General features: G+C 41.7%; 1 protein-coding gene across 5 annotated transcripts in view; it reads right to left on the bottom strand.

The window, feature by feature from the left end:
• The window catches only part of AGBL4 (ATP/GTP binding protein like 4), a 1,474,608-nt gene that overhangs the window by 60,891 nt on the left and 1,399,452 nt on the right, over nucleotides 1-14,265 (bottom strand). For all 5 annotated transcript variants that reach the window (XM_031934116.1, XM_031934120.1, XM_031934122.1 and 2 more), the window contains exon 10: nucleotides 1,965-2,117. In XM_031934116.1, the coding sequence (XP_031789976.1) occupies nucleotides 1,965-2,117 (153 nt within the window). The remainder of the gene's footprint in view (nucleotides 1-1,964; nucleotides 2,118-14,265) is intronic.

Genomic DNA, 14,265 nt, shown 5'->3' with positions numbered 1-14,265 from the left:
GACAGCAATTGGACTAGGACAGATGACCTTGACTCCCACCCTTAAGGAGGCTGCATTGCAGAAACATCAGGCAAGCTCAGAAATAAGGCTCTCAGACTGTGCCCCTTTTGTAGTCCCTGGAAACCTCACCCATGTGAGAAGAGTCTCTGAGGCCTATGACCCAGCCTTCCAGGGAACTTGGACGAAGGAGGCCACATTCTTTTCTGAAACTGCAGTGGTCTCAAATAGACAGGGCCATCCTGTAGAGATTCTTACAGAAAAAGGCATGGCTGTTTCTGCCCCACAGCTGCAAATGGGGAGCTACCTGCTTTGATTCTATCATTAAATGCTAGGTGACCTTACACTAAATACTCATCTTTTCTGGGGCCACCCTTTACTCTTAGGTGTAAAGAGGAGACTGGACTAAATAATCTGCCAAGTCCTTTCCTGGTTTGACATTCAAAGGTTCTGGGATTCAGAGTGCATCTTACCACGCAGAGAAATTCATCATCTCCACTAATGTCCTGGCCTGAAGCAATGGGCAGGTGAGTTTTCAGCTCATCAACTTCAAAAATTGCTATGACCTTTGTGGGCCTCTGCCCCTACGGCCACATGGAAATAACAGGCCCCAGAGATTTAGTATCAAAACAAAGGAAAGTGTGCAAAAGCTCTCTCCCTACACCACATGCTGATCCCCTCCTTATCTTCTCTTCCTGCCCTTTTCCAATACTGCTTTTGCTATGAGTTTTTCCCACCCCACAGCCTCTCTAGTCCTCAGCATGTAAGGTGGGTAGTAACAGCATCCGTCTCTGCAGTTTGTTGAGGTCTTTACGGCCTGCAAAGAACTTTTATATCAAAAACTGCATTTGCCCTCCCAGGAAGCTATAATGCACGCAGGATAGAAATTTATCACCCAGCAATTACAAAAAAAATTGAGACTGAGACGGAGTCATGGAGAAAAGAATGGTGGGCATATAACCTCTGTCAGTAGATGTGTTGTGCTTATACAAAAGAACTGGGATTGGTAAAAGCAGACCGTGGAGCAAGGTCTGGCATGTGGTAGGTGCTCAGTGAGTTTCTTTTTCTTGTTGATGCTGGAGTCAACTCCATTAAACAAGGCCGGGAACAGTTGCTCATGCCTGTAATCCCAGCACTTTGGGAAGCTGAAGCAGGTAGATCACTTGAGCCCAGGAGTTTGAAACCAGCTTTGGCAACATAGTGAGACCCTGTCTCTACAAAATAAATAACTACATTTTTAAAAATTAGCCAGTAGTGGCCAGGCACATGGCTCACGCCAGTAATTCCAGCAAACTGGGAGGCCAAGGTGGGCGGATCACCTGGTGTTGGGAGTTCGAAACCAGCCTGACCAACATGCAGAAACCCCGTCTCTACTAAAAATACAAACAATTAGCCAGGTGTTGTGGTGCATGCCTGTAATGCCAGCTACTTGGGAGGCTGAGGCAGGAGAATCGCTTGAAAGTGGGAGATGGAGGTTGCAGTGAGCCAAGATCATGTCATTGCACTCCAGCCTGGGCAACAAGAGTGAAACTCCATCTCAAAAAAAAAAAAAAAAAAAAATTAGCCAGTAGCCCTAGCTACTCAGGAGGCTGAGGTGGGAGGATTACTTGATCCTGGGAGATAGAGGCTGCAGTGAGCCATGATCATACCACCGCACCCCTGCCTGGGCGACAGAGCAAGATCCTGTCTCAAAACAAAACTAAACAAAAACCCCAAAACAAAAACAAATGCCAGTTCATCAGCCAGCCAAAATGCTACCTTCTCAAAGAGGCTCCCTCCCTGACTGATAATGAGCAGTTTGAGGACATAGGCACATCTTGTTTACCTCTATCTTCATCACCCACACAAGACCTGGCACAGAGTTAGGTGTCCTGTGGAACTTAAAGCAAACTGAACTGAGTGAGAAGGAAGACAGGGAGGCAGGGTGTGGGGAGCTGGGGCTGGCTGAGAGAGAACTCCTGGCTTACATAGGAGAAGTCCTCAGCATTCTGGCAGAGGAGCTTGGGAAAAATGGCCTGCCTCTGGAACCGTTCCTCATCCTCAAAGATGTTGCCGTACATGAAGCCATTCATCATGGTGGAGTGGGCGTGGATGTCAATATAAAACTCCAGGCTTGTTTTCTGTTGAGAGAAAGGATAACAAATGAGAAGTCTGGGCCATAGAGCTTGCCTTTAAGGGACCAGACACTACACCACACACACACACACACACACACACACACACACACACACACACACCAAGCTGACCCTGTGTGTCAGCAGATTTAGCAGCCATTTGCAATATGAGGGGAGGGTTTAAGACAGGTGAGGATCAATTCCTCCTCACTTTTAACATGGTTTTCCTTCAGGGTGTGAAAGCACTACTATTAGCATCCCTTTTAAGAGGTCTTCAGAAAAAGTGACATTTAGGTTGGGTTAAGTCATGATGTTACTTACTCAGAACAGCTAACACATTCATGACTAGACATTAGTGGAATTTATTTCTCTGATTAATGAGAAATACTTTCAAGGTAACACAACTGTATTTACTTTGGGCCTGTTTGCAGTTTTGCCCCAACTTGGCCATTTCTAGCTGGGAAGCTTGTTGTAAATCATGTCCCCACTTTGAGCCTCAGCTTCCTTATCTGAAAAATGGGTATTTTAATTCAAACCTCAGAGCATTATAGTGGGAATCAAACACAGCAATAATAAATACTATATTGCTTGCTGATATCTTGTGATATAAATAAAAAATAATAATTACTGTCTTTTATTGTATATATAATACATGCCAGACACCATTCTTGGAACTTTACATATGAAATCTTACTTAACTCTTTTAGTTAACCTTGTGTGATGATGCCACGTCTACTCCCCAATAGCATATAAATAAAGCATGAAGGAAAATGCCTTTGTAGTCTGTAAAGACGGCATTGACTAGTCTACCTCTGCTTTTTACTTACACATATTTAAGGCACTTTCTTGGTTGATATGGTATTATTTGTTAACCTTTCCTGAAGTTAGGAGGATTGTCTATAAAGAGCTCAGTGCCTGTAAGTAAAGGATGCTCAGTAACTACATGCTGAATGATTGAACAAACAATCCCAGAGAGACTGTTCCACATACTGTAATGGACTGGCTGAAAGAGGGGGTGTGGGGGGTAGGGTAATTTTTAGGCCATTAGATCTCCAACGGTCCTCAAATCCAACCTTTGCTTCTTATATATCAGCCCAACTTATATCCATTAACCCTTTCTGAGAATAACGGAAGACCTGCATGGGGAGGGGACTTGCCCGAGCTCACGGAATAACCGGGCTGACACTCAGGCCTCCTGCCCACTCACACAATTAACTTATTGTCATCAGTGGCCAACACTAGAAGCAGTCAAGGCAAAACCTGGCCACCTCTCCATCCCCTTTCTAGTACATAGTCCTGGGAAAGAAGAAAAGTGCACATTTAGAAGGATTCTCCCTCCTTGGGATGCTTTCAAATGAAGTTAAAACCAAATGAAAACTATGTTGCTTCTAGAATGTGGGCTCAATGACTGTCATTTCATTTGCCTCAGAGTTGGAGTGAAAAATTATGTCTTGCCAAGCTCCCAGTTCTCTGGGTAGCATAAGCTGTCTTTTGGGAGATACAAGATGCACTGCTCTGTGTGATATTAAACTCATCATTTTCAGCTTTGGAGGTGGAATACACAATGATTCAACAGGAGCCCTATAAAAGTCATCTTCACAATTTTATTTTCTTCAATTGTCTGTCTTTTCCTCTGAGCTTTTGATGAGCTGCACAGGAAAGGAGGAGGTGGAAAGATGATTTAAGAAATGTGGAAGGAAAAGCTACAGTTTGTATCTCTCGATGTCAGAGCTAGGGAGGGCCTTGGAAACCAGCTTCTCTGACCTTTCTCAGACCTGCTCTGAGTGCGGAGGTTGCTTGCTTAAGGTTGGCCAGCAAGTTAGTGAAAAAGCAAGAATTAGAACCTAGCTTTTCTTTTACTTTTTCATTTTTTAAAAAAAATTAAACTTAAAAAACTTATTTGCATAAATTTATGGGGGTACAAGTGTAATTTTGTCACATTTTTCTGATAACCATGTAGGTATGTCTTCCACCATCCCATCCTGACAACTAGCAGCTGATGTGACTTCATTTGAAAGAACCAGCACCTGAATTATCTTGATTGATCATATAATCTGAAAGTCAAACGTTATAAAATAATTTATAGTAAAAAATCTCCCTTCTACCAGTCACCCAGTTTTGCTCCTCAGAGGTAGCTAATGCTATCAGGCTTGCATATATATTTCCAGAGATAGTTTGTGCATGTACAAGTAAATATTTCCTCCACACCCAAACCTGCTCCAAACACACGAGTGATAGCACCATAAACACACCATTCAGATCTGCTATTCTTCTCTGAATATATCTCGGAGGCAATTCTTTCTTAATAAATAGTTACCTCATTCTTTGTAACAGCCATATATAAACTAACTTGTTCCTTATTGATAAATATTTAAGGTATTTCCAATCTTTTCTTGTTACAAAGAATGTCTGAGTGATGAAATTTGTATATATATTATTTCACACATATACAGTTGTATGTAAAATAAATTCCTGGCCGGGCCCGGTGGCTCATGCCTATAATCCCAGCACTTCAGGAGGCCAAGGCGGGCAGATCATGAAGTCAGGAGTTCGAGACCAGCCTGGCCAACATAGTGAAACCCTATCTCTACTAAAAATACAAAAAATTAGCCGGGCATGGTGGTGGGTACCTATAATCCCAGCTACTCAGGAGGCTGAGGCAGGAGACTCACTTGAACCTGGGAGGTGGAGGGTGCAGTGAGCCAAGATCGTACCATTACACTCTAGCCTGGGTGACAGTGCGAGACTCCATCTCAAAATAATAATAATAATAATAATAAAATAGTAATAATAATAATAAAATAATAAATTCCTAGAAGTGAAATTTCTGGACCCTATGTGCATTCGCAATTCTGATTAATATTGGCAGACTGACCTTAGAAGGGCCAGAACACTCCTAGGCTATTACCTTGACTATATAGGTGGAATCAAACTTTTTGATATTCGCCAATTTGATGGGTGAAAAGTAGTATCTAAGATTAGTTTTAATCTGAATTTCTCTTAGTACTGTATAATTATCTTTTACTGTATAGTTAAGCATATTTTCATATGTTTAAAAATGATTTGTGACCGGGCATAGTGGCCCCTGCCTATAATCCCAGCCATTTGGGAGGCTGAGGTGGGTGGATCACCTGAGGTCAGGAGTTCAAGACCAGCCTGACCAACATGGTGAAACTCCGTCTCTACTAAAAATACCAAAAAAAAAAAAAAAAAAAAAAAATTAGCTGGGCGTGCTGGTGGGCACCTGTAATCCTAGCTACTCGGGAGGCTGAGGCAGGAGAATTGCTTGAACCTGGGAGGCAGAGGTTGCAGTGAGCTGAGATCGCACCATTGCACTCCAGCCTGGGCAACAAGAGTGAAACTCCATCTCAAAAAATAAATAAATAAATACTAAAATAAATAAACAAAAGTGATTTGCATTCTCTTTTCTAAGAACTCTGTTCATTGCCTTTGACCATTTAAAAAATCAAATTGTTGGGCTTTATTTCTTGTTGACTTAGAGAAGCTATGTATTATAGAAATTAACCTTTATGTGTAATATAAAGATACTTTTGTCTTTTGTCTTTCTATTTTACTTCTGTTCCTGTATTTTTCATGTAATTTTAAAAATTACATGTACATTTTTAAATGCTGATTTTTGACACAGTTTATCAATCTTTTCTTTTGTGGTTTCCTAGCTGAATTATTTTACTGTTGCTTCCATTTTATTATTTTGTTGTTTAGTTTTCAATGTTTTGTTTCAGTTTCAATTTATATGGCCATGGAATGTGAGGTAAGGGTTAAATTTCACTGTTTCAATACCATTTATTGAATTGTGCATCTCTTCTCCACTGACATTTCTATCCCCCTTGACATTTGGTTGGGATCAAATGGAATGTGGGCAATGATGATAACTTCCAGACCTGCCCATAAAACTCCTCATACACAATCACCCACATTCTCTCTTGCCCTTCTGCATGGGGAGCTACATGTAAAAAATGATGATATCCTAAGAAGAAAGAAGCCTATATCCTCCATTCAACACTTAGAGGACAACAGCAAGGAGAGTCACCTGATCTGCATCAGACTGATGTGAGAGAGAAGTGAATCTTCACTGTATTAAGCCACTTAAATTTGGGGATTGTTTATTATGGAAGCTAATATCATTCTTCTTGACTAGTACAAAATCTCAATTCAAAAAGCCTTATTTTATCGCTCAGGCTGAGTTAACAGCCTTCTCTGCGCTCTCATAATTCGAGGTATATATCTGTCTCACAGCACTTACCAAATGACGTAATAACCCTTTATTTTCATCTCCCTCCAGAATGTGAGCTCTTTGAGGGCAGGGATCTTATATTGTTGATTTTTTTCAATCCACAGGGCCAGAATAAGGCCTTGTGTATAGTAGGTCATCATTAAAGGTTTACAAAGGAATGAATAAGAAAATGAATTGATGGAAAGATAAGTGAATTAATGAATAAACAAATGCATCTTAAGTTTTTCCAACAGTAAAACCAGGTACTTTTCTGTGGCTGTGCCAGACCAAAGGGTGTGTGTCACAAAAGTAGGGCCCTTAATTACAATTTGGGAATGAGAACAGAAGGTGGGAGATGGGAAGAGCATCTCCGTTCTTTCCTTCCAAACTTAAGAACCTTAATTAAAACAGAATGATGAAGGGCTGTCCCCTTGCCAGCAGCCAGTAGCTCATCTTACAATCAGGGGCCTAAAGAGTAAATTAAAATCAGTGCCAATAAAATTAAAACTACTTTGGGGCATATTTGCAACATAATTTAGTGTGGAGTTTGCTTCCACCTAGACACCAGGGAGGAAATGGGTTTTCCTTCTCTATGCTGAGCTTCTACCCTGCTTCATCTCACTTGGCACAGGCCAAAACCTGAGCTTGGTGCTCTGATGGGGGGCTGGATCCTTCACATTTGGGCGGCACTTCAGAGTTTATCACAAATTCAGTTCAGTGAAGGAAGGACCATCCAGGGCAATCCGATCCAGGAAGGACAGAGGAGTTTTATCCTAGGTTTGGAGATGCCAAGGGGAAGAAACTGAAGCTTAGGCAGGAATAACCGCAAGTTGAGCAGGGTGAGCTTTGTTATTATTTCTGTTTTACAGAGGAGGAAATGGAAGCTCAGAGAGCTCAAGTAACTTGTCCAGCATTACGAAGCAAGACATGGCAGAGCCGGATCTGAAACCCAGGCCTCTGGCTGTAAACTCCCCATGTCCCCTACCCTGCTGTCCTCACAGGAGCTTGCAGCCTAGCAAAGCAATTACTTGATTACAGTAAGGCAAGTCCCATGCAGGTTCCTTCAGCCCTGAGCTGAAGGATTGTGGGGATCTGTGACTGAGATTACTGAGCTTAGACTCTCAAAAAGGCATTGAGGTATATGTGTGGGAGAAGCAAGAAGCGTTGGGAGGACTTCCAGACACATTCCTCCTTCGGATTTACCCTAGGAAGATGTTTTCCCCTGGGACTGAGATAAAAAGTCCCAAATCTATTCTTTTCATTTTTAACTAAAATGTCTCCCTGTCTGATTTTTAAGGAATGAAAGTTATTTCTGTGTTCTAAGGCAGAAAGGAAAAATTTTCAGAAAAATTGAGGACTCTTTCTTTAATATCAACCAAGCAAATCAAATAAACAAAATAATGCAAAGGTTCTTTATCATTCATAGTGTATAGTTCTTTATTTTAAAATAATGTTTTTATAGAGACAGGGTTTGCTATATTGCCCAGTATAGTCTGGAACTCCTGGGCTCAAGCAATTCTCCTGCTTCAGGCTCCCAAAGTGCCGGGATTGTAGCTGTGCCCAGCCCATAGCATATACGTATATATATATATTTCTGAAGTGGCACAGTGAAGGCTTTCTTCCTCAGATATGTCCTGAACGTGGCTGGGCAGAAATTCCTCCCATAAAAAAAGGGATATAATAAGTCAAGGGGACAAAGAAAGGAACAACCACATAAGAAATCCAGACAGCCAGCTCAAGGGACCAAGGGGATGGGCCATGGGCACTTCACCTCCTGCCTCTCTCCATCCTACACTCCAGTCTTCTAGAACCACTGTAACTTCCCAAGCACACCAGTGTTCTCATACTCTGGGCTTTTGTGTCTATTCGTTCGTCCTCTTCCTTCCTTTCACCTCCTGGTAACATCTTGTTCATCTTTTACTGCTTATCCCAAATGGGCCCTTGACAGAGAGGTCTTCCTGGATGCTCTCAGGGATAGCAGCTCCTTTCTCTGGAATCCCACAGATTAAACAAATATCCTTCTGTTAAGGTATTTATCATCTAGCTTATTCATTCATCCATTCATCTGGCAAATATCTACTATGAACCTACTATATTCCTCATGCTATCATAGGACTTCGGGGTGAACAAGACAGATAAGATTCCTGCCTTTGTAAATTCCCAGGTGGGGTTTACAAACTATAAACAGCAGATAAGCAAGGTAATTGCAGATTGTAAAACATGCTAGAAATGCACTAGGATAAATAACATGATGGTGAATAACACAGTGGATGAGGGAAAAGTCTACTTTAGGTAGTGTGATCAGGGAAGTCCTCTGACATTTGAATTAAGCCTCAAAAGATGATAAGAACCAGCCATTCAGCCAGGTGGCATGCACCTGTTAAGCAGGAACACTGTTCCTGGCAAAATTGTCCTTCAAAAAGGAAATGGAGATAAAGACTTTCCTGTACAAACAGAAGAGAACAGGGAGAGAGAGAGGGAGAGGGAAAGGAAAGGGGAGAGGAGAGAGAAAAGAAAAGGAAGGAAGAAAGGAAAGAAGGAAAGAAGGAAGGAAGGAAGGAGAGAGAGAAAGAGAAAGAAAGAGAAAGAGAAAGAAAGAGAAAGAGAGAAAAAGGAAGGAAGGAAGAGAGAGAGAAGAAAGAAAGAGAGGAAGGAAGGAAGGAAGGAAGGAAGGAAGGAAGGAAGGAAGGAAGGAAGGAAGAGAAAGAAAGGGAGAAAAACCAGACATTCAAAGAAGTCAGAAAGAGAATTCTGGGCAAAACAAAGGCCCTAAAGGAAGAATGAGTATATTGTTTTCAAAAACCAAAGGGAAGGCCAATAGCCAGATTGTGACAAACACTGGAGCTAAGCCTGGACAGGTTTGCAGGGTCCAGATCACACAGGGTCTTGAAAGCCAGGGTCAGAATTTGGAGTTTATCCTATGTACAGTAGAAAGACATTTTAACAGGGGAATACTGAAAAACATACCTTGCCTATCATGTAGATACTGGATTTTAGGGGGGCATGAATGAGGCAGTTGAGACAGTTCCCCTAAGCGATCATAGTACAGTCATGAAGCACTTAATGATGGGGATAAGTTCTGAGAAATGCATCACTAGGTGATTTCATCACTGTGTGGCCATCATAGAGTATACTTATACTAACTTAGATGCTATAGCCTACTACACACCTAGGGTATATTGTTATAGCCTATGGCTCTTAGGTTACAAACCTGTATAGCATATGACTGTTTTAAAATAAATTTAATGAGGCCAGGTGTGATGGCTCACACCTGTAATCCCAGCACTTTAGGAGGCCAAGGCAGGCAGATCAATTGAGGTCAGGAGTTCAAGACCAGCCTGACCAACATGGGGAAATCCGTCTCTATTGAAAACACAAAAATTAGCTGGGCATAATGGTGCACACCTGTCATCTTAGCTACTCGGGAGGCTGAGGCAGGAGAATCATCTGAATCTGGGAGGTGGATGTTGTAGTGCATTAGCACGATCTCGGCTCACTCGGATTACAGGTGTGAGCCACCACGCCTGGCCTCATTAAATTTATTTTAAAACATTTTAGTTCTTCAATAATAAATCAACCTTAGCTTACTGGGACTTTTTTATTTTATAAACTTTGAATTTTTTAAACTTTTTGACTCTTTTGTAATAACACTTAGCTTAAAACACATTATACAGTTGCACAAAAATATGTTCTTCCTTTATTACTCTATAAGCTTTTTTTCCTAGTTATAAATTATGGGTTTTTTTGTTTTGTTTTGTTTTGTTTTTTACTTTTTAAACATTTTTTGTTAAAAACTAAGGCACAAACACAAACATGAGCCGAGACCTACATAGGATCAAGATCATCCACATAGCTGTCTTCTACCTCCACATCTTATCACACTGGAAGGTCTTCAGGGACAATACCATGCATGAAGCTGTCATCTCCTATGATAACAATGCCTTCTTGTGGAACACTTCCTGAAGGACCTGCCTGAGACTTTTTAGAGTTAACTTTATTTTATAAGTAGAAGTACACTCTAAAATAACAATAAAAAGTATAGTATAGAAAATACATAAACCAGTAACATAGTTACATATTATTATTAAGTGTTATGTATTATACATAATTGCATTTCCATGTTTTTATATGACTGGCAGCACAGGAGGTTGGTTTACCCCAGCATCACCACAAACATCAACAGCTGCGATGTCACCAGGTGACAGGAATTTTTCAAGTTCATCGTAATCTTATGGGACCACCATTGTACATGTGGTCTGATGCTGAAATGTCATTATGCAGTGCTTAACTACAGCTTAAATAAGAGAGGTGGTGGTAGAGGTGAGAAGGCATGTTTAACAAATATTGTGGCCATACCTCCGTAGAACCTGCACATAGATTACATGTGGGAAGAATCAAAGGTTTATGACTTGAACACTAAGTAGATGGTGGTTTCATGTACAGAGATGGAGAAGACTGGTGTGGAGCCCAGCTGGGATATTGGTTAGGAAATCGAGAATTCTGATAGGCTCTTCACAGTTTGAAATGACCACTGAATACAAGACAGGAAGTGTCAAGTAGGCAGTTAAATTCATGAAAGAAGAACTCTCAGGGAGAAGACTGGACTGAAGGCATAAATGTGGGAATCATTATCATTGAGGTGGGTGTAACATCTCTGGGAGAAAGCGTGGACCAAGAGGAGGTCCTAGGACTGAGCCTGGAGCCCTCTGAGGTTGAAAGTTGAACTAAAAGAGAAGGAAAGGAGACTGTGGAGTGGTCAGAGAAGAAAGAAGGTGAAAAAATACAAGGAAAGTGTGGTTTTATGAAAACCATGAACAACAACAGAAAAAAAAATAAGGAGGGTGTGGCCTGTGAATCCTTTGAGGCCTAGGACTGCATCTGGTTCACTTCCATATCCACAAGGTATATATATCATAGGGCCTGACACACAGTAAGTACTCAGGCAACAACTGCTGAGTACCTGAATGAATAAATAAATGAATGGGCCAGCTATCTTAGACTCAGAGAAAGGGGTAGTAAGGTGTTGCGGGAAGTTCCCAGGGCCTAGATTCTATCTGGAAGAGCTGTGGGGGAGGATAATAATAACAACATAGCCCTCACTTTATGCCAGGGGCAGACACTCATTAATCCTCCCACAACCTTATCAGATAGAAACATCATCTACAAATAAGAACACTCAGGAATAGAGTGGTTGTGTGGGAACCCGAGATCACACAGTGGTAACTGGCAGAGCCCAAGCAGTCTGGCTCTGCAATCCATGCACTTAAACATGACACCATCAAAAGCTGTTGACATTTATGCAGTACTTCTTAAGTATGGTCCTGTAATTATAACAATCCTATAAGGGCAATCACATCATATAAGGAAACCAAGGCAAAGAGCTTGCAAGTGGTAGATCATAGATTCGAACCCAAGTGTTTCTGATCTGGGACTAAGCTCTAAACTATTCAGAATAGCCCAGCCCTATATTTGTGGCCTCCTTGACCTCAGCAGAATAAATTTCAGGATTATTCTGAGACTAATGATTAGGGGTGGAGAAAATGCATCAGAAGCAGCAAGATGAGAAATAAAAACGTATTTTTTTCTACTTCTAATTAGTCTCTTACAGTCTGACTCTACTTGCACATAAATGGAGGCATTTCTGCATCTCCTAGGGATCCAGGAAGAGCCAGGTCTGGCCTGGCAGGAAGGAGCCTTCCTTTGCTTCCATTCCCTTTCTCCACCTCTATGCCTGGAGACAAAGAGAGAGATGAGAGGCTCAGTACAGGAGGTTTGGGTTTATAACAGACCTTCCCAGGACAAAGGATGAACTCCTGACCTCTGCCTCCTGCTCCCTTCAGTGACTGGTGATAGCCATAATGACTGTGATAATGATAATGGTGATAAAAGGGTACTCATGAGAGTAGTGTGGTTTGGAGGTCTGGTAGACTGGGCTTCAAGTGTTAGTTTCACCATGGGTGAGCTTTAAGACCTGTAGAATTCACTTTCCCTTCCTGAGTTTCAGTTTAATCACCTGAAATTTGAAGATAACAATCACAAATTCACACATTGTCATAGAGTTAAATGAAGTAACTGGCTTTATGCCTATCAAAATATCTGACAGCTTATACACTGTCAATATATTCTTTTGAATCACACAGTGACACTATGTGCAGGTGCTGTACTTGGCACTGGTGATATGGACCTCCTGGAGCTCAAAACCTTGTGAAGAAGAAGGACATTTTACAAGTAACTGTCTGTGCAATGAGGAATGTGGAGAAGTGTGAGTGCTATGGTAGCATAGAGTGAAGAGGAGCTTGGGGACCCAGCTCACATATATGTACATTTCTTCCTTGTTCAATATGAAATCTATTGACAATAACCACCATCTTGCACATTTATACAGTTATAAACCATTCTCACACCAATCAGTTCATTTGATTCTCTCAACACTCCATGAGGGTCAATAGGATTATGATCTTAGTTTCTCAGAAGAAGCTCAGAGCCTGGCTTGTCAAGATCTCACAACAAATTACCAGTTGAGATGGGATTTGAACTCACATCTCACCACTCCAAAGCCTCTGCTTGATCCTCAACTAGGGAAATCATCCTGTGTGCTCAGTTCTGTATCAAGAGTGCACACAGATACAAGTAGAAAAGCCAGGTTTTCCCTCAGAAAGCCCCAGTCTGAGCAGGAAAACAAGACTAATCAGGGAGTCTCAACTAAGAAGAGGACTGAGAATTTTTAAGGCTGTGAGAACTGAAGAGCATTTTAATTTGATAATTAAAAGTTAATGTTGCTTCATTATAAATCAAAGGCTGATAAAACTAGGGCACCCTTAGGCACACATTAGGAACTCAGTAAATAGTTGTGGCCTGAATGCTTGGGGACACCTATCTCAGTAGGTTGTTAGCTGGCTCAGAGAGGTAATGATACATCTCAGGGACAGGAGTCCTTGGTCTATGTCAGGTTCCTTCTTCCTAGGACACTCATCTTAGTTCTCTGCTAAGCTGCTGTGTGACCCTGGAGAATTCCTTCTCCCTCTCTGGACTTCATTTTCCCCACTTAGAGGATGGATTCAGTGACTTCTCAGGGCTCTTTCCACCATTACGTCCTATGAGTCTCATATCCTTCCAATATCTCATCTTCCTGCTTTGCACTATTGCTGTTGTTGTTTTCTCTTTCATTTGGCCTCTAATTGAGGACAGATGTTGCCGTCTTTCTACCTTATCTCCTTCAAGACACAAGTGCAAGGTCCTTTTCCTTGGCATGGCCCTGTGGGGAGAGCCTGCTGCGAGACAGCAGTTCAATCATTTCCCCACGCTAATGCAGTCTTTCCACTTGGCAGAGTGCACATCACTACTTTTCAAAGAAGTGTCTGAGGCTGCCAACATTCATGCTGAAATTATGCACTTTATCCTTGGGAAAAATAAAATGGTTCCTGTCTGCTTTATTTGGTGTAGGCAGCTGGAAAAGCGGAAACAGGAAGAAGAAAGGTACAGGCAGGCACTTGGCATCTGTCCCTTCATTCTTTCTTCCTCTCTCTTCTCTAACTCTCTCATCTTGCCCCTTTTCTTTCCTCTCTCTTCATTCCTTTTCTTCTTCTGTTCCCCCTTTCCCACCTCCCTCTTTCTTCACTGTATAGTAGGGAAGACAGACAAACGAACAGTGTAAGTGTACATATGCCTTTCAGGTGCTGTAAGAGACGTAAGTGAAGACTGGGTGAAAATATGGCTGAAGGAACCATTCAGTTAGTGGGTGGTCAGAAAAGACTTTACAGAGGAGGTGACTATTAAGGAAGGTCTTGACAGATGAGAAGGTGTTCACCAAGGGAATGATAAGGAAAGGACCCTCCAGTGGAGAGAAAGACAGTGTGGGCAGAGGGAGCCTGTGGGCAAAAGCCCGAAGCCTAAAACCATAGCCCATTGAGGAAACAATAA

The sequence above is a fragment of the Piliocolobus tephrosceles genome, chromosome 1 (genome assembly GCF_002776525.5).
Source record: "Piliocolobus tephrosceles isolate RC106 chromosome 1, ASM277652v3, whole genome shotgun sequence".
NCBI classification, from domain to species: Eukaryota; Metazoa; Chordata; class Mammalia; order Primates; family Cercopithecidae; genus Piliocolobus; species Piliocolobus tephrosceles.
The sequence above is the reverse complement of the archived record's forward strand: the minus strand, read 5'-3'. Positions and strand labels throughout refer to the sequence as shown.